Here is a 24,191-nt window from a genome sequence, read left to right as displayed (position 1 = left end):
TATATACATCTATATGATGTATTGTTACACCATGTTGGCGCAGTATAGATCTAGTCTGTTCATTATATACATCTATATGATGTATTGTTACACCATGTTGGAGCAGTATAGACCTAGTCTGTTCATTATATACATCTATATGATGTATTGTTACACCATGTAGGAGCAGTATAGACCTAGTCTGTTCATTATATACATCTACTTTATGTATTGTTACACCATGTTGGAGCAACATGTTAGATAGTTACTTATTTAGATTTTGTTTGACTTAATGAAACTGCCTTAAATGCAGATGTGCTGTAGTATAATTGTTTTTATTCTTACTCATTAAAAATCTGCACTAATCAATCAGCACATCCCTGTCTTTGTATGTCTCAATATAATGGTATTATATAATTAAATACATTTAAAATATACTTTGTCAATAAAAAAAAGATCCTCAACTGCGTTACCCACTCCAGTCAGCAGATGGCGATGTGTGTCTTTCAGGCGATGCTGAAAGCGTGACGTATAATCTAGTGGACGGGAGGCAACAGTCAACCACCTCCGTAGCTGGTTAGCCAACAGCCGAAAGATTCAAGCTCTAGACGCTTTCGGTGTATATTAGCTACTGTGTTTTGAACACACTTCCGTCGTATGTACTTGTTAACCTATTTAATTTAATATTAAGTTGTTATTAGTCAGCTAGCTGGCTTGTTAAGTTAGCACTAGCCTAGATAGCTAACATCCCCGACCATGAGCTCACTAAGCTACTCTCCTCCTGCTAAAGAAGAGGAGGTCTGCTGGACGGAGAAAGAAGCTCTAGTGAAAGAGGAGGAGGAAGAGGAGGATGTTACAATACAAAAACAAGTAGAGGGTGAAGCTGTTACCGTGAAAGAAGAAGAGAAAGACGTTACAGTGAAAGAAGAGGAAGACGCGTTCAGAGTGAAAGAGGAGGAGGATGTTACAGTGAAAGAAGAGGAAGACGCGTTCAGAGTGAAAGAGGAGGAGGATGTTACAGTGAAAGAAGAGGAAGACGTGTTCAGAGTGAAAGAGGAGGAGGATGTTACAGTGAAAGAAGAGGAGGCTCCCGTGTTTGGAGTGAAAGAGGAGGAGGAGGAGATGACTGTCACATCGAAAAAGGAGGAGGAAGAAGAGGAGGAAACTGGATATCTGGTTCCGGTTTCCCAAAGGCATCTTAAGGCATCCAATGATTCTAATGATGAACTTAGCAGTAAGATGCTTTTGAGAAACTGGGCCCTGATTAACACTAGTAAGTACTGTCTTAAAAACAGAGGCACAACCTCTGCAGTTGTTGAACTGATGTGTGGTGTTAAAGGTGACATCTGTAGTTGCTACATCCATATTTGGACTTTTAAATTATTTATATATAGCCATTGATTCTTGAAGAATATAACACATGCCTCATGACCTTAGTTCACCCCATCAGTTAAAGGTGAAACCTCCTTCCAATACTTATTTTCCACCATAATTTGCAAATAAATTCATTAAAAATCCTACAATGTGATTTTCTGGAATTTTTTTCCTCAATTAGTCTGTCATAGTTGACGTGTACCTATGATGAAAAGTACAGGCCTTTCTCATCTTTTTAAGTGGGAGAACCTGCACAATTGGTGGCTGACTAAATACTTTTTTACCCCACTGTACAAGCTTATGTTTTGGTTTTTGATGGGGAAATACATTTGAGGCATTTATAAGTTATATTCTTCAAGAATCAATGGCTATACAGTATATGGGTCTTTCTATAACTGCCAGTGAGGATTTCCTTGCATTTATGGCAGTGTGGTTCCCTTAAGGGTCAGTCAACTTTGGTACAACATACTATGGGGAGTCACACTCTCGCGACTTCGAGGCTATATACAGGTGGTACCGATACCGAGGTAATGGGCTGGGGGCTATATACAGGGGGTACCGGTACCGAGGTAATGTGCCTGGGTACAGGTTAGTCCAGGTAATAATGAGGCTATATACAGGGGGTACCGGTACCGAGGTAATGTGCCTGGGTACAGGTTAGTCCAGGTAATAATGAGGCTATATACAGGGGGTACCGGTACCGAGGTAATGGGCTGGGGTACAGGTTAGTCCAGGTAATAATGAGGCTATATACAGGGGGTACCGGTACCCAGGTAATGGGCTGGGGTACAGGTTAGTTCAGGTAATTTGTACATGTCGGTAGGGGTAAAGTGACTGTGCTTAGATGATAAACAGCGAGTAGCAGCAGTGTAAAAACAAAGGAGGGAGGGGATTAATTGTTCAGCAGTCTTATGGCTTGGGGGTAGAAGCTGTTAAGGAGCCTTTTGGTCCTAGACTTGGCGCTCCGGTACCGCTTGCTGTGCGGTAGCAGAGAGAACAGTCTATGACTTGGGTGACTGGAGTCTTTGACGATTTTCCTTTGACATGCCTAGTATCTAGGTCCTGGATGGCAGGAAGCTTGACCCCAGTGATGTAAAAAAAAAATATATATATAACTATTGTAAAATAGATTGTGTCCGTAAAATGTTGGAAATAGAAGCCTAAGTGTTGTTGTTCATTAGTTTGCTGCAATTAGGGGAGAGGTGGTAGGGTTAGTGGAAAATAATACATTTACATTTAAGTCATTTAGCAGACGCTCTTATCCAGAGCGACTTACAGGAGCAATTAGGGTTAAGTGCCTTGCTTAAGGGCACATCGACAGATTTTTCACCTAGTCGGCTCGGGGATTAGAACCAGCGACCTTTCGGTTACTGGCACACCGCTCTTAACCACTAAGCTACCTGCCGCCATAATAAAGGAAAATATATTTTTAAAAGATATATATATATATGTCTGTGTATATTTATATGTGTATATTTACATTTGAGTCATTTAGCAGACGCTCTTATCCAGAGCGACTTACAGTTAGTGTACACTATGTACACTACCAGTCAAAAGTTTGGACACACCTACTCATTCAAGGGTTTTTCTTTATTTTTTACTATTTTCTACATTGTAGAATAATAGTGAAGACATCAAAACTATGAAATAACACATATGGAATCATGTAGTAACCAAAAAAGTGTTAAACAAATCAAAATATATTTTTTATTTGAGATTCTGTAAAGTAGCCACCCTTTGCCTTGATGGCAGCTTTGCACTCTTGGCATTCTCTCAACCAGCTTCATGAGGTAGTCACCTGGAATTGTCAAGGGGTGCTGAAGGTGGGTGTGGTGCAGGAATCAAGCGCAGGACGCAGAAGCTAAGTCCAAAAGACTTTAGTGAGTTATTCACGTAGTACACGAGAACAATAAGCCCGGAGGCGAAATAACGGCACACACAGGCGTCAAACAAACGGCGCACTAACATGTGCGAAAACCTCTCCAAACACCGAGGGAAGAATACGTAGCTCAGAACACCAAACAGAGGAGCAATCACACACAACACCATACACACACAACGAGAACTAAATAGGACACTAATGAGGACTAACTAGACACAGGTGTACAACATCAAGACAAAACCAAACGAACATGAAACATAGATCGGTGGCAGCTAGTACTCCGGGGACGACGACCGCCGAAACCTGCCCGAACAAGGAGGAGGAGCAGCCTCGGCCGAAACCGTGACAGTACCCCCCCCCTTGACGCGCGGCTCCAGCCGTGCGCCGACCCCGGCCTCGGGGACGACCAGGAGGACGCGGAGCAGGGCGCGCGGGATGGTCCCGGTGGAACTCCGACAGGAGAGATGGGTCTAGGATGTCCCTCCGCGGCACCCAGCACCGCTCCTCCGGGCCGTACCCCTCCCACTCCACGAGATACTGGAGACCCCCCATCCGGCGTCTCGAGTCCAAGATGGACCGAACGGTGTACGCCGGATCCCCCTCGATGTCCAGTGGGGGCGGAGGAGTCTCTCCTATCTCACCTTCCTGGAGTGGACCAGCTACCACCGGCCTGAGAAGAGACACATGGAACGAGGGGTTAATATTCTTGTATTCAACAGGCAGATGTAACCTATAACACACCTCGTTCAATCTTCTCAGGACTTTAAAAGGCCCCACAAACCGCCGACCCAGCTTCCGGCAGGGCAGGCGGAGGGGTAGGTTTCTGGTAGAGAGCCAGACTCGATCTCCGGGTGCGTACACCGGCCCCTCACTGCGGTGGAGATCGGCGCTCGCCTTGTGACAACGGATGGCCCGCTGCAGGTGGACGTGTGCAGCGTTCCACATCTCCTCCGAGCGCCTTATCCAATCATCCACCGCAAGGGCCTCGATCTGGCTCTGCTGCCAAGGTGCCAGAACCGGCTGGTAACCTAATACACATTGGAAGTGGGTTAGGTTGGTAGAGGAGTGGCGGAGAGAGTTCTGGGCCATCTCGGCCCAGGGAATGTACCGAGCCCACTCCTCAGGCCGGTCCTGGCAATACGACCTCAGAAACCTACCCACATCCTGGTTGACTCGTTCTACCTGCCCATTACTCTCCGGGTGGTACCCTGAGGTAAGGCTCACCGAGACCCCCAAACGCTCCATGAACGCTCTCCATACTCGGGAGGTAAACTGGGGGCCTCGATCAGACACTATATCCTCGGGTACCCCGTAATGCCGGAAGACGTGGGTAAATAGGGCCTCTGCGGTTTGTAGGGCAGTAGGAAGACCCGACATAGGGAGAAGACGACAGGCCTTAGAGAACCGGTCCACAACGACCAGGATGGTGGTATTCCCCTGAGAGAGGGGAAGGTCTGTCACAAAATCCACTGAGAGGTGGGACCATGGTCGTTGTGGAACGGGCAGGGGTTGTAACTTACCCCTGGGCAGGTGTCTGGGCGCCTTACACTGGGCGCACACCGAGCAGGAGGAGACATAAACCCTCACATCCCTGGCTAACGTGGGCCACCAGTATTTAGTGCTAAGACAATGCACTGTCCGGCCAATACCCGGATGTCCAGAGGAGGGTGACGTGTGAGCCCAGTAAATGAGTCGATCCCGAATCTCGAGCGGAACGTACTTCCGACAACCGATAACCCAAAAAGGAGACCGACTCCTGGAAAAACAGACATTTCTCTGCCTTGACATATAGGTCGTGCTCCAACAGCCTCCTCAATACACGACGCACCAAGGCTATATGCTCGGCTCGGGTAGACGAGTACACTAGAATGTCATCAATGTACACGACCACCCCTTGCCCCTGCATATCCCGGAAAATGTCATCTACGAAGGATTGGAAGACTGATGGAGCATTCATCAACCCATATGGCATGACGAGATACTCGAAATGACCTGACGTGGTACTAAACGCTGTTTTCCATTCGTCGCCCTCCCTAATGCGCACCAAGTTATACGCGCTCCTGAGATCCAGTTTTGTGAAAAACCACGCTCCATGCAATGACTCCGTCATGGTCGCAATCAGAGGGAGCGGATAACTGTATTTCACAGTAATCTGATTGAGACCACGGTAATCGATGCACGGGCGCAACCCTCCATCTTTTTTCTTCACAAAAAAGAAGCTCGAGGAGGCGGGAGAAGTGGAGGGCCGTATGTATCCCTGTCTCAAGGATTCGGCTATGTACGTTTCCATAGCTTTTCTCTCCTCTTGAGACAAAGGATACACGTGGCTCCGTGGGAGCGCTGCTCCTGCCTGGAGATCAATCGCACAATCCCCCTGTCTATGAGGAGGCAACTGCGTCGCCCTAGCTTTACTAAACACGAGAGCTAAATCCCCATATTCAGGCGGAATGTGCAGTGCGGGCACTTGGTTTGGACTTTCCACCGAAGTCGCCCCTACGGAAACACCCAGCCAACGCCCCTCACACTGAGCAGACCACCCATTGAGAGCCCTCTGTTGCCACGAAATAGCAGGGTTATGGGTGCTTAACCAAGGAATTCCCAGCACCACCGGGTACGCAGGAGAGTCGATCAGATACAACTGTATAGTCTCTTCATGACCCCCCTGCGCACACATCCTAAGTGGCGCTGTGACTTCCCTAATCAACCCCGACCCCAACAGGTAGGAGAGGGATCCCTAAATCTAAACAAAACTTCCGATCAACAAAATTCCCAGCTGCGCCTGAATCTACTAGCGCCTTATGCTGGGAATGAGGTGCAACCTGTGGGGAAAAAAAAACAGGTATACAAAAGTGCGCAACAGAGAGCTCTGGGTAAGTGGGGCGTCTACTCACCTGGGAGGGCTCCCCAGTGCGTGGCCTGTTGTCTCCTCCCTCGGGGAACCCTCCCCAGCACCTGGCCGCAGTGTGCCCTCCACGACCGCACTTGGTGCAGGGGACAGGCCCCCTCGGGCTTCTCCTCCTCCTCTCTCTAGCGCCAGCACCCCCGAGCTCCATAGGGCTCGGCTCGGAGGTGCCGGAGGGTGGAATGGACGGACCCCACTCGGGACGTCCACGGGTGGCCAGCAGGGTGTCCAGACGGATGGACATATCGACCAACTGGTCGAAAGTGAAATTGGTATCCCTGCAGGCCAACTCACGTTGAACGTCCTCCCGTAGGCTATATCGAAAATGGTCGATGAGGGCCCGTTCATTCTACCCTGCGTCTGCCGCTAGAGTCCGGAACTCCAGCGCGAACGCCTGTGCGCTCCTCCTCCCCTGTCTCAGGTGGACTAGACGCTCCCCCGCCGCTTTGCCCTCTGGTGGATGGTCGAACACGGCCTTGAAGCGACGGGAGAACTCGGCGTAGGAGATGGTGGTGGCGTCCATCCTCCTCCACTCGGCGTTGGCCCATTCCAACGCCTTGCCCGTGAGACAGGAGATGAGGGCGGAAACGCTCTCGTGTCCCGAGGGCACCGGGTGTACAGTGGCCAGGTAGAGCTCCACCTGCAGGAGGAACCCCTGACACCCGGCAGCTGTTCCGTCATACGCCCTCGGGAGCGAGAGCCGAATCCCACTGGGTTCCGGACCTGGGACTGGTGGACCGGCCGATGGGGGTGGCAGGGTAGGTGGAGGTGTGGGTACCCCTCTGGACTCCCATCGGTGCAGGGTGTTGATGACGTCCTGTAGAGCGGTCCCCAGTTGTCGTATCTGGTCATCCTGGCCGCGGACATGCTCCTCCAACGACTCAGGCGTGATTGTTGCTCCTGCTGATTCCATTATAAATGGTGTGTGATTCTGTCAAGGGGTGCTGAAGGTGGGTGTGGTGCAGGAATCAAGCGCAGGACGCAGAAGCTAAGTCCAAAAGACTTTAGTGAGTTATTCACGTAGTACACGAGAACAATAAGCCCGAAGGCGAAATTACGGCGCACACAGGCGTCAAACAAACGGCGCACTAACATGTGCGAAAACCTCTCCAAACACGGAGGGAAGAATACGTAGCTCAGAACACCAAACAGAGGAGCAATCACACACAACACCAAAACACACAACGAGAACTAAATAGAACACTAATGAGGACTAACTAGACACAGGTGTACAACATCAAGACAAAACCAAACGAACATGAAACATAGATCGGTGGCAGCTAGTACTCCGGGGACGACGACCGCCGAAACCTGCCCGAACAAGGAGGAGGAGCAGCCTCGGCCGAAACCGTGACAGGAATGCATTTCAATTAACAGGTGTGCCTTAAGTTAATTTGTGGAATTAATTTCCTTCTTAATACATTTGAGCCAATCAGTTGTGTTGTGACAAGGTAGGGTTGGTATACAGAAGATAGCCCTATTTGGTGAAAGACCAAGTCCATATTATGGCAAGAACAGCTCAAATAAGCAAAGAGAAACGACAGTCCATCATTACTTTAAGACATGAAGGTCAGACAATACGGAACATTTCAAGAACATTGAAAGTTTCTTCAAGTGCAGTCGCAAAAACCATCAAGCGCCATGATGAAACTGGCTCTCATGAGGACCGCCACAGGAATGGAAGACCCAGAGTTAGCTCTGCTGCAGAGGATAAGTTCATTAGAGTTACCAGCCTCAGAAATTGCTGCCCAAATAAAGACTTCACAGATTTCAAGTCACAGACGTATCTCAACATCAACTGTTCAGAGGGGACTGGGTAAATCAGGCCTTCATGGTTGAATTGCTGCAAAGAAACAACTACTAAAGGACACCAATAATAAGAAGAGATCTGCTTGGGCCAAGAAACACGAGCAATGGACATTAGACCGGTGGAAATTGAGATTTTTGGTTCCAACCGCCATGTCTTTGTGCGACGCGATGTGGGTGAACGGATGATTTCCGCGTGTGTAGTTCCCACCGTGAAGCATGGAGGAGGAGGTGTGGTGATGGTGACACTGTCTGTGATTTATTTAGAATTCAAGGCACACTTATCCAGCATGGCTACCACAGCATTCTGCAGTGATACGCCATCCCATCTGGTTTGGGCTTAGTGGGACTATCATTTTGCTTTTCAACAGGACAATGACCCAACACTCCTCCAGGCTGTGTAAGGGCTATTTTACCAAGAAGGAGAGTGATGGAGTGCTGCATCAGATGACCTGGCCTCCACAATCCCTCGACCTCACACCAATTGAGATAGTTTGGGATGAGTTGAACCGCAGAGTGAAGGAAAAGCAGCCAACAAGTGCTCAGCATATGTGGGAACTCCTTCAAGACTGTTGGAAAAGCATTCCAGATGAAGCTGCTTGAGAGAATGCCAAGTGTGCAAAGTTGTCATCAAGGCAAACGGTGGCTACTTTGAAGAATCTAAAATCTAAAATATTTTGATTAGTTTAACACTATTTTGGTTACTACATGATTCCATATGTGTTATTTCATAGTTTTGATGTCTTCACTATTGTTCTACAATGTAGAAAATAGTAAAAATAAAGAACAACCCTTGAATGAGTAGTTGTGTCCAAACTTTTGACTGGTACTGTATGTTATTGTTAGATGAAGTTATGGGCCAATTTGGCATACACTCGTCCCCACAGTGACCGTACGTACATACCCCAACCAGAAGCCATGGATTACAGGAAACATCCGCACTGAGCTAAAGGGTAGAGCTGCCGCTTTCAAGGAACGGGACTCTAACCCGGACGCTTATAAGAAATCCCGCTATGACCTCCGACGAACCATCAAACAGGCAAAGAGTCAATACAGGTCTAAGATTGAATCATACTACACTGGCTCTGACGCTCGTCGGATGTGGCAGGGCTTGAAAACTATTACAGACTACAAAGGGAAGCACAGCCGCGAGCTGCCCAGTGACACAAGCCTACCAGACGAGCTAAACCACTTCTATGCTCGCTTCGAGGCAAGCAACACTGAAGCATGCATGAGAGCACCAGCTGTTCCGGACGACTATGTGATCACGCTCTCCGTAGCCGATGTGAGTAAGACTTTTAAGCAGGTCAACATTCACAAGGCCGCAGGGCCAGACGGATTACCAGGACGTGTACTCCGAGCATGTACTGACCAACTGGCAAGTGTCTTCACTGACATTTTCAACATGTCCCTGACTGAGTCTGTAATACCAACATGTTTCAAGCAGACCACCATAGTCCCCGTGCCCAAGAACTCTAAGATAACCTGCCTAAATGACTACCGACCCGTGGCACTGACGTCTGTAGCCATGAAGTGCTTTGAAAGACTGGTCATGGCTCACATCAACAGCATAATCCCAGAAACCCTAGACCCACTCCAATTTGCATACCGCCCCAACAGATCCACAGATGATGCAATCTCTATCGCACTCCACACTGCCCTTTCCCACCTGGACAAGAGGAACACCTACGTGAGAATGCTATTCATTGACTACAGCTCAGCATTCAACACCATAGTGCCCTCAAAGCTCATCACTAAGCTAAGGATCCTGGGACTAAACACCTCCCTCTGCAACTGGATCCTGGACTTCCTGACGGGCCGCCCCCAGGTGGTAAGGGTAGGTAACAACACATCTGCCACACTGATCCTCAACACGGGGGCCCCTCAGGGGTGCGTGCTCAGTCCCCTCCTGTACTCTCTGTTCACCCATGACTGCATGGCCAGGCACGACTCCAACACCATCATTAAGTTTGCCGACGACACAACAGTGGTAGGCCTGATCACCGACAACGATGAGACAGCCTATAGGGAGGAGGTCAGAGATCTGGCCGTGTGGTGCCAGGACAACAACCTCTCCCTCAACGTGACCAAGACAAAGGAGATGATTGTGGACTACAGGAAAAAAAAGAGGACTGAGCACGCCCCCATTCTCATCGACGGGGCTGTAGTGGAACAGGTTGAGAGCTTCAAGTTCCTTGGTGTCCACATCACCAACGAACTATCATGGTCCAAACACACCAAGACAGCCGTGAAGAGGGCACGACAAAGCCTATTCCCCCTCAGGAGACTAAAAAGATTTGGCATGGGTCCTCAGATCCTCAAAAAATTCTACAGCTGCACCATCGAGAGCATCCTGACTGGTTGCATCACCGCCTGGTATGGCAACTGCTTGGCCTCTGACCGCAAGGCACTACAGAGGGTAGTGCGTACGGCCCAGTACATCACAGGGGCAAAGCTCCCTGCCATCCAGGACCTCTATACCAGGCGGTGTCAGAGGAAGGCCCTCAAAATTGTCAAAGACTCCAGTCACCCTAGTCATAGACTGTTCTCTCTGCTACCACACGGCAAGCGGTACCGGAGTGCCAAGTCTAGGTCCAAAAGACTTCTCAACAGCTTCTACCCCCAAGCCATAAGACTCCTGAACAGCTAATCATGTCTACCCGGACTATTTGCACTGCCCCCCCACCCCATACTTTTTACGCTGCTGCTACTCTGTTAAGTATTTATGCATAGTCACTTTAACTCTACCCACATGTACATATTACCTCAACTACCTCAACTAGCCGGTGCCCCCGCACATTGACTATGCAACGGTACCCCCCTGTATATATAGCCTCCCTACTGTCACTTTATTCTATTGTATATATAGCCTCCCTACTGTCACTTTATTTTTACTTCTGCTCTTTTTTTCTCAACACTTTTTTGTTGTTGTTTTATTCTTACTTTTTTGTTTAAAATAAATGCACTGTTGGTTAAGGGCTGTAAGTAAGCATTTCACTGTAATGTCTGCACCTGTTGTATTCGGCGCATGTGACCAATAAAATTTGATTTGATTTGATTTGTGTAAAGGTAGCCAAAGAGCATTTTACTGAATTAGTGGTGAATTAGTGAATAGCGACACAGAGCTTAATGTGAGTTTCCTTGAGTAACACTCCCGATCTTGCTCTGATAATGTGTGGTAATGTTCAGAATACATTGTGAAATCTTTGCTCACCATTGTTCCTCCATGCAGATATACTACATCCATAACTAGAGGTTATTAGCATGGAGGAGTTCAGATATACTACATCCATAACTAGAGGTTATTAGCATGGAGGAGTTCAGATATACTACATCCATAACTAGAGGTTATTAGCATGGAGGAGTTCAGATATACTACATCCATAACTAGAGGTTATTAGCATGGAGGAGTTCAGATATACTACATCCATAACTAGAGGTTATTAGCATGGAGGAGTTCAGATATACTACATCCATAACTAGAGGTTATTAGCATGGAGGAGTTCAGATATACTACATCCATAACTAGAGGTTATTAGCATGGAGGAGTTCAGATATACTACATCCATAACTAGAGGTTATTAGCATGGAGGAGTTCAGATATACTACATCCATAACTAGAGGTTATTAGCATGGAGGAGTTCAGATATACTACATCCATAACTAGAGGTTATTAGCATGGAGGAGTTCAGATATACTACATCCATAACTAGAGGTTATTAGCATGGAGGAGTACAGATATACTACATCCATAACTAGAGGTTATTAGCATGGAGGAGTTCAGATATACTACATCCATAACTAGAGGTTATTAGCATGGAGGAGTTCAGATATACTACATCCATAACTAGAGGTTATTAGCATGGAGGTGTTTCTGCAGCCAAATTGTGTTGCATAGCAACAAACAGCAAACACAGAAAGGGTCCTATATTGGAGAGTAAAAGTCGTCTGGCACTCTGCTTAGGATTTCAACAACTTTAAACTTTAAATTATTTCTAGCCTACAGTCATCGATGTTACTACTAATGTGAAAACAAGACAAAATATGACTATTGTTGCTCACTTGACTGTATAAAAGACAATTGTCAAATAATTTAAGGCATCAATTGTTGTACAATTTCATGGGTACGCTCTGGGTATCACCTTTTACCTCAAATAAACAGTGTATTTCTGCTGTTGTGTTTCTTTAACCATCTGTCTGACTTTGTCGTTCACACAGGAGAGAGAGACGTGGCTATCGTGGATCCTCTGGGGAGCCTCAACAACATGATGCTGACGAGGCAGAAAGGTCTCTCTCCAGATCAGAACACCTTAAGAAAAACCATCTGAGACCCACTGGGAAGAAATCTCACTGCTGCTCTGACTGTGGGAAACGTTGCAGGTTTTCATCAGAACTTAAAATACACCAGCGAGTACACACAGGAGAGAAACCTTATAGCTGTGATCAATGTGGGAAGAATTTTACTCATTTAAGCTCCCTGATAGTACACCAGAGAACACACACAGGAGAGAAACCTTATAGCTGTGATCAATGTGGGAAGAGTTTTACTCGGTCAAGCTCCCTGATAGTGCACCAGAGAACACACACAGGAGAGAAACCTTACGACTGCTCTGACTGCGGAAAGACTTTTGTTAGTTTAAGAGATTTAAAATCACACCAGAGAACACACACAGGAGAGAAACCTTATAGCTGTACTCAATGTGGGAAGAGTTTTACTCATTTAAGCTCCCTGATAGTACACCAGAGAACACACACAGGAGAGAAACCTTATAGCTGTGATCAATGTGGGAAGAGTTTTGGTACATCTGTGTATCTGACGATACACCAGAGAACACACACAGGAGAGAAATCTTATGGCTGTAATCAATGTGGGAAGAGTTTTGCTCATTTAAGCTCCCTGGTAGTACACCAGAGAACACACACAGGAGAGAAACCTTATAGCTGTACTCAATGTGGGAAGAGTTTTACTCATTTAAGCTCCCTGGTAGTACACCAGAGAACACACACAGGAGAGAAACCATATAGCTGTACTCAATGTGGGAAGAGTTTTACTCAGTCAATCAGCCTGGTAGTACACCAGAGAACACACACAGGAGAGAAACCTTATCACTGCTCTGACTGCAGAAAGAATTTTGTTAGGTTAAGAGATTTAAAATCACACCAGAGAACACACACAGGAGAGAAACAATTTAGCAGGAGATAAATGATGTAGCTGGAGATAAATGATATAGCTGTGATCATGTGACAAGAGATACTTTGATAAAAGATCTCTGATCAAACATCAGAAAATACATACATGAGTTGTTTCATGATATCAATGAAATAATGTCACAATGTAGAATGTTTTAACATTGTACATTTACATTTACATTTTAGTCATTTAGCAGACGCTCTTATCCAGAGCGACTTACAGGAGCAATTAGGGTTAAGTGCCTTGCTCAAGGGCACATTTACGTCATTTAGCAGACGCTCTTATCCAGAGCGACTCACAAATTGGTGCGTTCACCCTATAGCCAGTGGGATAACCACTTTACAATTTTTTTTTTTGGGGGGGGTAGAAGGATTACTTTATCCTATCCCAGGTATTCCTTAAAGAGGTGGGGTTTCAAATGTCTCCGGAAGGTGGTGAGTGACTCCGCTGTCCTGGCGTCGTGAGGGAGCTTGTTCCACCATTGGGGTGTAGAAGGAGTACTTTAATTAATAATGTCCCAATGTAGAACCCTAAACATTTCCCCCTGTTCAATTTATTTCAGCGTGATATGGATATTAGCCTCTGGGAAAAACCCAGGCTATGAATTGAAAGATTATTTATGTGATTTAACAAAAAGTAAAAAAATAAATAAAAAAAAGTTGTGTTACACGTTAATCAAAACGTAGCTAGCTGTTTTCTACAAATTGTCCTCTGACCAGAGATGTACACATTATTCCCAGATTCCATGTGGTGTTTGAGCTATTCGTTTTAACAGGATGTGCAACCTCATCTCCCCCCTCTTGCGCAATTGATTTCAACATGATATCGATGAAATAAGTGTTGCGTTCCTTTGTTTAGCGACCCATAAATGTAAATGAATCACTCCAAAATGTAGCTGACTGTCTTCTGCAGGTTGTCCTCTAACCAGTGAGGTAAAAGATATCGCCCGTTTCCATGTGTTGTTTTAGTTGTGTTAGTTTCAACAGCAGGTACAACCTGATCTCCCCCATAATCGATATCAGTGACTTATTGTTGGTGCTTGTGCAGTTTATAAGGTGCTTGTTTTAATATGATTATTGTGGCACATTTGTGTAGATAGTACAGTTTAGGTTTAGGTTTTCAATATATCACAAACTGTTTTTGCATATTGGTTATTGATTTGGACATGTTAAAACTGTGTTTTGACATTGAGGTTTCCCACGTAGCAAAATGTCATTGAAAAGACATTGAAAAGAAGACTATGCCTGATGTCCAATATAAACTCTGTAAAAATCCAAATAACTTCACAGATCTTCATTGTAAAGGGTTTAAACACTGTTTCCCATGCTTGTTCAATGAACCATAAATAATTAATGAACATGCACCTGTGGAACGGTCGGTAGGCAATTAAGGTCACAGTTATGAAAACTTAGGACACAAAAGAGGCCTTTCTCTTGACTCTGGAAAACACCAAAAGAAATATGCCCAGGATCCCTGCTCATCTGCGTGAACGTGCCTTATGCATGCTGCAAGGAGGCATCCTCCCTCATGTGGTACCCTTCCTGCAGGCTCATCCTGACATGACAATGCCACCAGCCATACTGCTCATTCTGTGCGTGATTTCCTGCAAGACAGGAATGTCAGTGTTCTGTCATGGTGTTAGATTAATTTGGATTTTAAGAATAATGACTAAAGAATTTCACCCCAAACACAGTATAAATGTTAGAATTATCATGTAGTGTCAACCCACTAACAGAGGGGGCGTTACTAACCATTCACGGGGGAAGGCAGGAACTGTTTAAGAAAGGTGGGAGGAGCATAGTGTCTTTGTTTGTCAAGGAGTATAAAAACAGGATATTTGTGTTTTTGAGCAGAACTCTCCTTAAATAAATTTACTGATAATTACTCGTGGATTGTGGACCTTGAATCATTGATGATTAAAACCAGAGCTTTACAACCTCTGGTAATGATTCAAGCTTAGGTTGAATTAGAGATAAAAATTCACATGACACATGGCCAGTGAAGAACCCGGATCTCAATCCCATTGAGCACGTCTGGGACCTGTTGGATCGGAGGGTGAGGGCTAGGGCAATTCCCCCCAGAAATGTCCGGGAACTTGTATGTGCCTTGGTGGAAGAGTGGGGTAACATCTCACAGCAAGAACTGGCAAATCTGGTGCAGTCCATGAGGAGGAGATGCACTGCAGTACTTAATGCAGCCGGTGGCCACACCAGATACTGACTGTTACTTTTGATTTTGACCCCCCTTGTTCAGTTTATGTCTCAGTTGTTGAATCTTGTTATGTTCATACAAATATTTACACATGTTAAGTTTGCTGAAAATAAACGCAGTTGACAGTGAGAGGACTTTTTTTGTTGCTGAGTTTACATTCGGTTTTAGTTGAAAATATGTATTTTCAGGTCGTTTTTTCAACGACTTGACAACTTAATTTCAACGTACTTGCAGCCTATAAACATGGACGCAGTATAATAAATTGGTCTATAATCAGTTTTATTAACAATCTTACATCACTCCAGTATTTCTTTACAACATTCAAGTGCTACTTGTCTTTATTCCACTACTGAAGAAGCATGACTCAAATCACCTACTCATATTTCAAACATCCAGCCTGACAAAATATATATGTTTTATTATTCAATGCCTCACCATTAAGTGAATTATTGCCAATACATATTAACAAAGGGGTGATCATTTGGTTTTGATATTTTATATTTACAATTCATGCAACATTTAGTAATCATAATTTATGCAACCAACTGACCATTTTGGGGTACAATTATATTAACATTGTTGCACTGCTTGTAGAATATCAGGGTTCATTCTCAGATGTGCCAACCCAAATGTACTAGAGTATGACATTGGGGACTCGGCCCCGATCCAACAACATGCCTATCGAGTGAACCCTGAAAAGAGAGAGAAGCTCCGCAGTGAGGTGGAAAGTTACTACGGATATTGCAGGAGTTTCCTCTTGAAATCAGACATGTCCGTGGTAAGGACAACTTGGTTGCTGATTGTCTCAAGGGTGGGCAGTCAAAAGGATTTGTGTTTTGCATTTAGCCAGTGCGTTGTCATGGATCACAATTTATTTTGACTGCACGTTTTTCTGTATTGGAGATTAGTTTTGTTTGGGCTCGTTCCAAGGGGACGAGAGTTCTAGAAGCTAGTGAGTTTTAGGAAGACAAGAGTTCTAGAAGCTAGTGCGTTTTAGGAAGACCAGAGTTCTAGAAGCTAGTGAGTTTTAGCAAGACGAGAGTTCTAGAAGCTAGTGAGTTTTAGGAAGACCAGAGTTCTAGAAGCTAGTGAGTTTTAGGAAGACCAGAGTTCTAGAAGCTAGTGAGTTTTAGGAAGACCAGAGTTCTAGAAGCTAGTGAGTTTTAGGAAGACCAGAGTTCTAGAAGCTAGTGAGTTTTAGGAAGACCAGAGTTCTAGAAGCTAGTGAGTTTAAGGAAGACCAGAGTTCTAGAAGCTAGTGAGTTTTAGGAAGACCAGAGTTCTAGAAGCTAGTGAGTTTTAGGAAGACCAGAGTTCTAGAAGCTAGTGAGTTTTAGGAAGACCAGAGTTCTAGAAGCTAGTGAGTTTTAGGAAGACCAGAGTTCTAGAAGCTAGTGAGTTTTAGGAAGACCATAGTTCTAGAAGCTAGTGAGTTTTAGGAAGACCAGAGTTATAGAAACTAGTGAGTTTTAGGTCAGTAACTTATAACCACGGAACCACCCCAGACCTTTCATGCATGACTTAAAGCACCTGAGTATTAGATTTACTGCCAGGGTCTAAAATGTCACTGCCAGGTCTGATTTTCTCTTTGGTTTTGAGCCCACGGCAAGAAGGCACCCCAGAGCCTATTGTGGTAACAGGTTCACACTAGATAACACAACCACACAGTGCATGAAAAACATGAGGTGTGGCTAACGTTTGCAAGCTTGAGCTAGCTACCGAGCTAGCATACAAACTCGGTAGCACAGAGTAGATCCTCCATATGACGTTGAGAAATAGTGCATTGTGGGTAGTTTAGAAGATATCTGGAAATAAGTTAATAAATATGTAATAACGCAAAAACATAACTGTTTGTACTTAATAGGTAACCAGATCGTGACTACAACTAAGTTCCTAAGTCTTTAACCACACTGTGTTGTTACATTGGTGAGTAAAAACACATGCTTCCTAACCTTTAACTTTTTGTCTGAAAATAAAATCTACATTTTACTCAACTTCGTTACCCACTCCAGTCAGCAGATGGCGATGTGGGACTTTAAGGCTATGCTGCTAGTGTGACGTATAATCTAGTGGACGGGACGCTTCTTTCAACAGCAGCAACAGTTAGTCAGACACCTCGGTAGCTTGCTAGACAAAATAGCCCAACCAATAAAGCTCTTTAGACGCTTTCGTGTATATTAGCCACTGTGTTTTAAACCCACTTCTGTCGTCTAGTTAGTTATCCCATTTAATTTCATATTTACGGTGTTGTTGTTATTGGTCAGCTAGCTGGCTGGTTAAGTTAGCACTAGCCTAGCTAGCTAACATCCCCGACCATGAGCTCACTAAGCTACTCTCCTCCTGCTAAAGAAGAGGAGGTCTGCTGGACGGAGAAAGAAGCTCTAGTGAAAGAGGAGGAGGAAGAGGAGGATGTTACAATACAAAAACAAGTAGAGGGTGAAGCTGTTACCGTGAAAGAAGAAGAGAAAGACGTTACAGTGAAAGAAGAGGAAGACGCGTTCAGAGTGAAAGAGGAGGAGGATGTTACAGTGAAAGAAGAGGAAGACGCGTTCAGAGTGAAAGAGGAGGAGGATGTTACAGTGAAAGAAGAGGAAGACGCGTTCAGAGTGAAAGAGGAGGAGGATGTTACAGTGAAAGAAGAGGAAGACGCGTTCAGAGTGAAAGAGGAGGAGGATGTTACAGTGAAAGAAGAGGAAGACGCGTTCAGAGTGAAAGAGGAGGAGGATGTTACAGTGAAAGAAGAGGAAGACGCGTTCAGAGTGAAAGAGGAGGAGGATGTTACAGTGAAAGAAGAGGAAGACTCGTTCAGAGTGAAAGAGGAGGAGGAGGAGATGACTGTAACATCGAAAAAGGAGGAGGAAGAAGAGGAGGAAACTGGATATCTGGTTCCGGTTTCCCAAAGGCATCTTAAGGCATCCAATGGTTATAATGATGAACTTAGCAGTAAGATGGTTTTGAGAAACCGGGCCCTGATTAACACTAGTAAGTACTGTCTTAAAAACAGAGGCACAAACTCTGCAGTTGTTGAACTGATGTGTGGTGTTAAAGGGGGAATCTGCAGTTGCTACATCCATATTTGGACTTTTAAATTATTTATATATAGCCATTGATTTTTGAAGAATATAACACATGCCTCATGAGCTTAGTTCAACTGTCGTACCCCATCAGATCCCAAAATAAGCTTTTTTTACTCCAATGTTTAGAAACAGTGTAAATATGAACCAACACTGTATAGCCTCAACATGGTTAAAACTATAATGGTGATATCATGGATGGTCAGTCCTTGCATCCATAGGTCTGTCTATGATTTTGAGAGTAGTTACATTTCTCCAGTCCCATCCATCATCTTATTACCAAAACAGTGGCAGAATGACAGCTTTGTTATTGTTTGAACTGCAGATTGGTGGATTGATTGATGTGTGGCTTTTTTAAAGGGACAACCTTGGATTTAAACATAAACAAAATGGCTGCCCTTAGACTTGGTTTGGTAAACAGCTGAGGGATGGGGGCTGGAGAAATGTAACCACTCTCAAATTCATAGAGAAAGCTATTGTAGCAACCTTAACCCAAAACCTAGCGACCTCATCAAGAAGTTGAGACATCTTGGTATAACAGTTATAAGGTGTTGGCTTGACAGTCTCTGGACCCAGGTTTGAGTCCAGCTCAGGGCTACCCCTGGAATTCACTACACTATGAATATAAGGACTGGCCGTCCATAAGGTCAAAATCACAGTTTTAACCAGATTGAGGCTATACAGCAGGGTTCTTCAATCCTGGTCCTGGAGGGCCGAGACACCTCTGTTTTTCATCCTCTCCTTCTAATCAGGGGCTAATTCAGACCTGGGACACCAGGTGAGTGCAATTAACTACCAGGTAGAAATAAAAAACAGAAGTGTTTCGGCCCTCCAGGACCAGGATTGAAGAACCCTGCTATACAGTGTTTGTTTACAAACAGTGGCGTGATACAAGCTTATATTTTGGTTTCTGATGGGGTAAGACAGTTGAAACATTTGAGGCATTTATAAATTATATTCTTAAAGATTCAATGGCTATACAGTATATGGGTCTTTCAATATCTGCCAGTGAGGATTTCCTGTGGGGGTCAAATTGTTGGAGCTGTTGATAAGTCATTGTATAATATTCTGCAAATGTATTTTCATTTTTATTAGGGCTGACCCTAGTCGACTGGTCGATTGTTTGGTCGATAGGCTGTTTTTGTCGACCAAGATTTTTTTAGTTGAGCATTCGCAAATACACAATATATACAAAAGTATGTGGACACCCCATCAAATTAGTGGATTCAGCTATTTCAGCCACAACCGTTGCTGACAGGTGTATGAAATCGAGCACAACGCCATGCAGTCTCCATAGACAAACATTGGCAGTAGAATGGCCTTACTGAAGAGTGCTGAAGAGTTCCAAACTGCCTCTGGAAGCAACGTCAGCACAAGAAGTGTTCGTCGGGAGCTTCATGAAATGGGTTTCCTTGGCCGAGCAGTCGCACACAAGCCTAAGATCACCATGCTCAATGCCAAGCGTCGGCTGGAGTGGTGTAAAGCTCGCCGCCATTGGACTCTGGAGCAGTAGAAACGCGTTCTCTGGAGGGATGAATCACGCTTCACCATCTGGCAGTCCGAAGGACGAATCTGGGTTTAGCGGATGCCATGAGAACACTATCTGCCCGAATGCGTAGTGCCAACTGTAATGTTAGGTGGAGGAGGAATAATGATCTGGGTCTGTTTTTTATGGTTGGGGCTAGGCCCCTTAGTTCCAGTGAAGGGAAATCTGAACGCTACAGCATACAATGACGTTCTAGACGATTCTGTGCTTCCAACTTTGTGGCAACAGTTTGGGGAAGGCCTTTTCCTGTTTCAGCATGACAAACCGAAGTCCAAACAGAAATGGTTTCTTGAGATCGGTGTGGAAGAACTTGACTTGTCTGCACAGAGCCCTGACCTCAACCCCATCGAACACCTTTGGGATGAATTGGAACACCGACTGCGAGCCAGGCCTAATCGCCCAACGTCAGTGCCCGACCTCAATAATGCTCTTGTGGCTGAATGGAAGAAAGTCCCCGCAGCAATGTTCCAACATCTAGTGGAAAGCCTTCCCAGAAGAGTGGAGGCTGTTATAGCAGCAAAGGGGGAACCAACTCCATATTAATGCCCATGATTTTGGAGTGAGGTGTTCGACCAGCAGGTGTCCACATACTTTTGGTCATGTAGTGTATCATGATGTTTTGCTACCGTGATATTCCCATGGTACCGTGCAACACTAGTAGTGTGTGTGGGTAGAGCAAGATAGTACATTTTTGGGGGATAAATTAATAAATAATAAAGGGTGTTAATGTAAATAGTCCGGTAGCCATTTGATTAACTGTTCAGCAGTCTTATGGCTTTGGGGTAAAAGCTGTTCAGGAACCTGTTGTTCCCAGACATTGGTGCTCCGGTACCGCTTGCTGTGCGGTAGCAGAGAGTACAGCCCGTCACTTCGGTGGCTGGAGTCTTTGACAATTTCTAGGGTCTTCCTCTGACACCGTCTGGTATAGAGGACTTGAATGGCAGGGAGTTTGGCCCCAGTGATATACAGTGCCTTACAAAAGTATTCATCCCACTGGGCGTTTTTCCTACTTTGTTGTATTACAACCTGTAATGTGATGGACATACACAAAATAGTCAAAATTGGTTTAGTGAAATGAAAAAAATAACTTGTTTCAAGAAATTCTAAAAAAGATATAACGGAAAAGTGGTGCGTGTATATGTATTCACCCCCTTTCCTATGAAGCCCCTAAATAAGATCTGGTGCAACCAATTACCTTCAGACGTCACATAATTAGTTAAATAAAGTCCCCCTGTTTGCAATCTAAGTGTAACATGATCTCATAATATATACACCTGTTCTGAAAGGCCCCATAGTCTGCAACACCACTAAGCAAGGGGCACCACCAAGCAAGCGGCACCATGAAGACCAAGGAGCTCTCCAAACAGGTCAGGGACAAAGTTGTGGAGAAGTACAGATCAGGGTTGGGTTATAAAAAAATATCTGAAACTTTGAACATCCCACAGAGCAACATTAAATCCATTATTAAAAAATTGAAAGAATATGGCACCACAACAAACCTGCCAAGAGAGGGCCGCCCACCAAAACTCACGGAGCAGGCAAGGAGGGCATTAATCAGAGGCAACAAAGAGACCAATAATAACCCTGAAGGAGCTGCAAAGCTCCACAGCATAGATTGGAGTATCTGTCCATAGGACCACTTTAAGCCATACACTCCACAGAGCTGAGCTTTACAGAAGAGTGGCCAGAAAGAAGCCATTGCTTAAAGAAAAAAATGAGCAAACATGTTTGGTGTTCGCCAAAAGCCATGTGGGAGACTCCCCAAACATATGGAAGAAGGTACTCTGGTCAGATGAGACTAAAATTGAGCTTTTTGGCCATCAAGGAAAATGTCTGGCGCAAACCCAACACCTCTCATCACCCCCCGAGAACACCATCCCCACAGTGAAGCATGGTGGTGGCAGCATCATGCTGTGGGGATGTTTTTCATCGGCAGGGACTGGGAAACTGGTCAGAATTAAAGGAATGATGGATGGTGCTAAATACAGGGAAATTCTTGAGGGAAACCTGTTTCAGTCTTCCAGAGGTTTGAGACTGGGACGGAGGTTCACCTTCCAGCAGGACAATGACCCTAAGCATACTGCTAAAGCAACACTCGAGTGGTTGAAGGGGAAACATTTAAATGTCCTGGAATGGCCTAGTCAAAGCCCAGACCTCAATCCAATTGAGAATATGTGGTATGACTTAAAGATTGCTGTACAACAGCAGAACCCATCCAACTTGAAGGAGCAGTTTTGCCTTGAAGAATGGGCAAAAATCCCAATGGCTAGATGTGCCAAGCTTATAGAGACATACCCCAATAGATTTGCAGCTGTAATTGCTGTAAAAGGTGTCTCTACAAAGTATTGACTTTGGGGGGGGGGGGGGGGGGGGGGGGGGGGGTGAATAGTTATGCACACTCAAGTTCTGTTTTTTTGTCTTATTTCTTGTTTGTTTCACAATAAAAAAATATTTAGCATCTTCAAAGTGGTAGGCATGTTGTGTAAATGAAATGATACAAACCCCCCAAAATCCATTTTAATTCCAGGTTGTAAGGCAACAAAATAGGAAAAATGCCAAGGGGGGTGAATACTTTCGCAAGCAATAAGGTTGATGAAATCAATAACTTGCTAACATTGGATAACATTCATATACATGTTCGTCGTCAAACCCACTGGCTCCAGGCCATCTATAAATCACTGCTAGGCAAATCCCCGCCTTATCTTAGCTCATTGGTCACCATAGCAGCACCCACCCGTAGTCTGCGCTCCAGCAGGTATATCTCACTGGTCATCCCCAAAGCCAACACCTCCTTTGGCCGCCATTCCTTCCAGTTCTCTGCTGCCAATGACTGGAACGAATTGCAAAAATCTCTGAAGCTGGAGACACTTATCTCCCTCACTGACATTAAGCATCAGTTGTCAAAGCAGCTTACCGATCACTGCACCTGTACACAGCCCATCTGAAATTAGCCCACCCAACTACCTCATCCCTATATTGTTATTTATTTTGCTCTTTTGCACCCCAGTATCTCTATTTGCACATAATCTCTTGCACATCTAGCATTCCAGTGTTAATACTAATTGTAATTAGTTTGCACTATAGCCTATTTATTGCCTTACCTCCATAACTTGCTACATTTGCACACACTGTATATATATTTTCTGACTTTATGTTTTTTTACCCCATATGTAACTCTGTGTTGTTTTTATCGCACTGCATTGCTTTATCTTGGCCAGGTCGCAGTTGTAAATGAGAACTTGTTCTCAACTGGCTTACCTGGTTAAATAAAGGTGAAATAAAAAATTTAAAATAAATATACTGGCCATCTCTGAAACTCACTTAGATAATTCATTTGATGATACAGCTGTAGCAATACAGGGATATAACATCTAGTGGAAATACAGGAATGCCTGTGGTGGAGGTGTTGCTGTTTTTATTCCTTAAGTCATAAGGTGACGTTGCGTCCAAATGCGGCCTTTACCCACTAAAGTCATGGCTATGTCCTACAGGTCCTTAGCTTTGGAGTGAATTCCCTTTTCACCTCCTCCATTTGGGTCTGAAGAGCAACAGAGGTTACATGCCCTGTGTCCGGTCTGATTTTTACACACGTACAGTTGAAGTCGGAAGTTTACATACACCTTAGCCAAATACATTTAAACTCAGTATTTCACAATTCCTGACATTTAATCCTAGTAAAAATTCCCTGTTTTAGGTCAGTTAGGATCACCACTTTATTTTAAGAATGTGAAATGTCATAATAATAGTGATTTATTTCAGCTTTTATTTATTTCATTACATTTCCAGTGGGTCAGAAGTTTACATACACTCAATTAGTATTTGGTAGCATTGCCTTTAAATTGTTTAACTTGGGTCAAACGTTTCGGGTAGCCTTCCACTAGCTTCCCACAATAAAGTTGGGTGAAATTTTGCCCATTCCTCCTGACAGAGCTGGTGTAACTGGTTTGTAGGCCTCCTTGCTTGCACACGCTTTTTCAGTTCTGCCCACAAATGTTCTATAGGATTGAGGTCAGGGCTTTGTGATGGCCACTCCAATACCTTGACTTTGTTGTCCTTATCTATTTTGGCACAACTTTGGAAGTATGCTTGGTGTCATTGTCAATTTGGAAACCAGTTGCGACCAAGCTTTAATTTCCTGACTGATGTCTTGAGATGTTGCTTCAATATATCCACATAATTTTCCTTCCTCATTATGCAATCTATTTTGTGAAGTGCACTAGTCCCTC

At 44.7% G+C, this 24,191-nt stretch overlaps 1 protein-coding gene across 1 annotated transcript; it reads left to right on the top strand.

Annotated features, from left to right (window-relative positions):
- Positions 1 to 735: 735 nt before the first annotated feature.
- On the top strand, positions 736 to 13,762 carry LOC311121205 (uncharacterized protein; the record flags this gene model as incomplete). The annotated part of the gene is made up of 2 exons (XM_084195723.1): positions 736 to 1,252; positions 12,162 to 13,762. 2 exons carry the CDS (start codon positions 736 to 738, stop codon positions 12,269 to 12,271), a joined length of 627 nt encoding a protein of 208 aa, XP_084051849.1. The 3' UTR covers positions 12,272 to 13,762.
- Positions 13,763 to 24,191: the final 10,429 nt, after the last annotated feature.

This window comes from Coregonus lavaretus (assembly GCF_964263955.1).
Source record: "Coregonus lavaretus genome assembly, contig: HAP1_SCAFFOLD_1132, whole genome shotgun sequence".
NCBI lineage: Eukaryota > Metazoa > Chordata > Actinopteri > Salmoniformes > Salmonidae > Coregonus > Coregonus lavaretus.
Note: the sequence above shows the minus strand (reverse complement) of the source record. Positions and strands in the feature narration are given on the sequence as shown.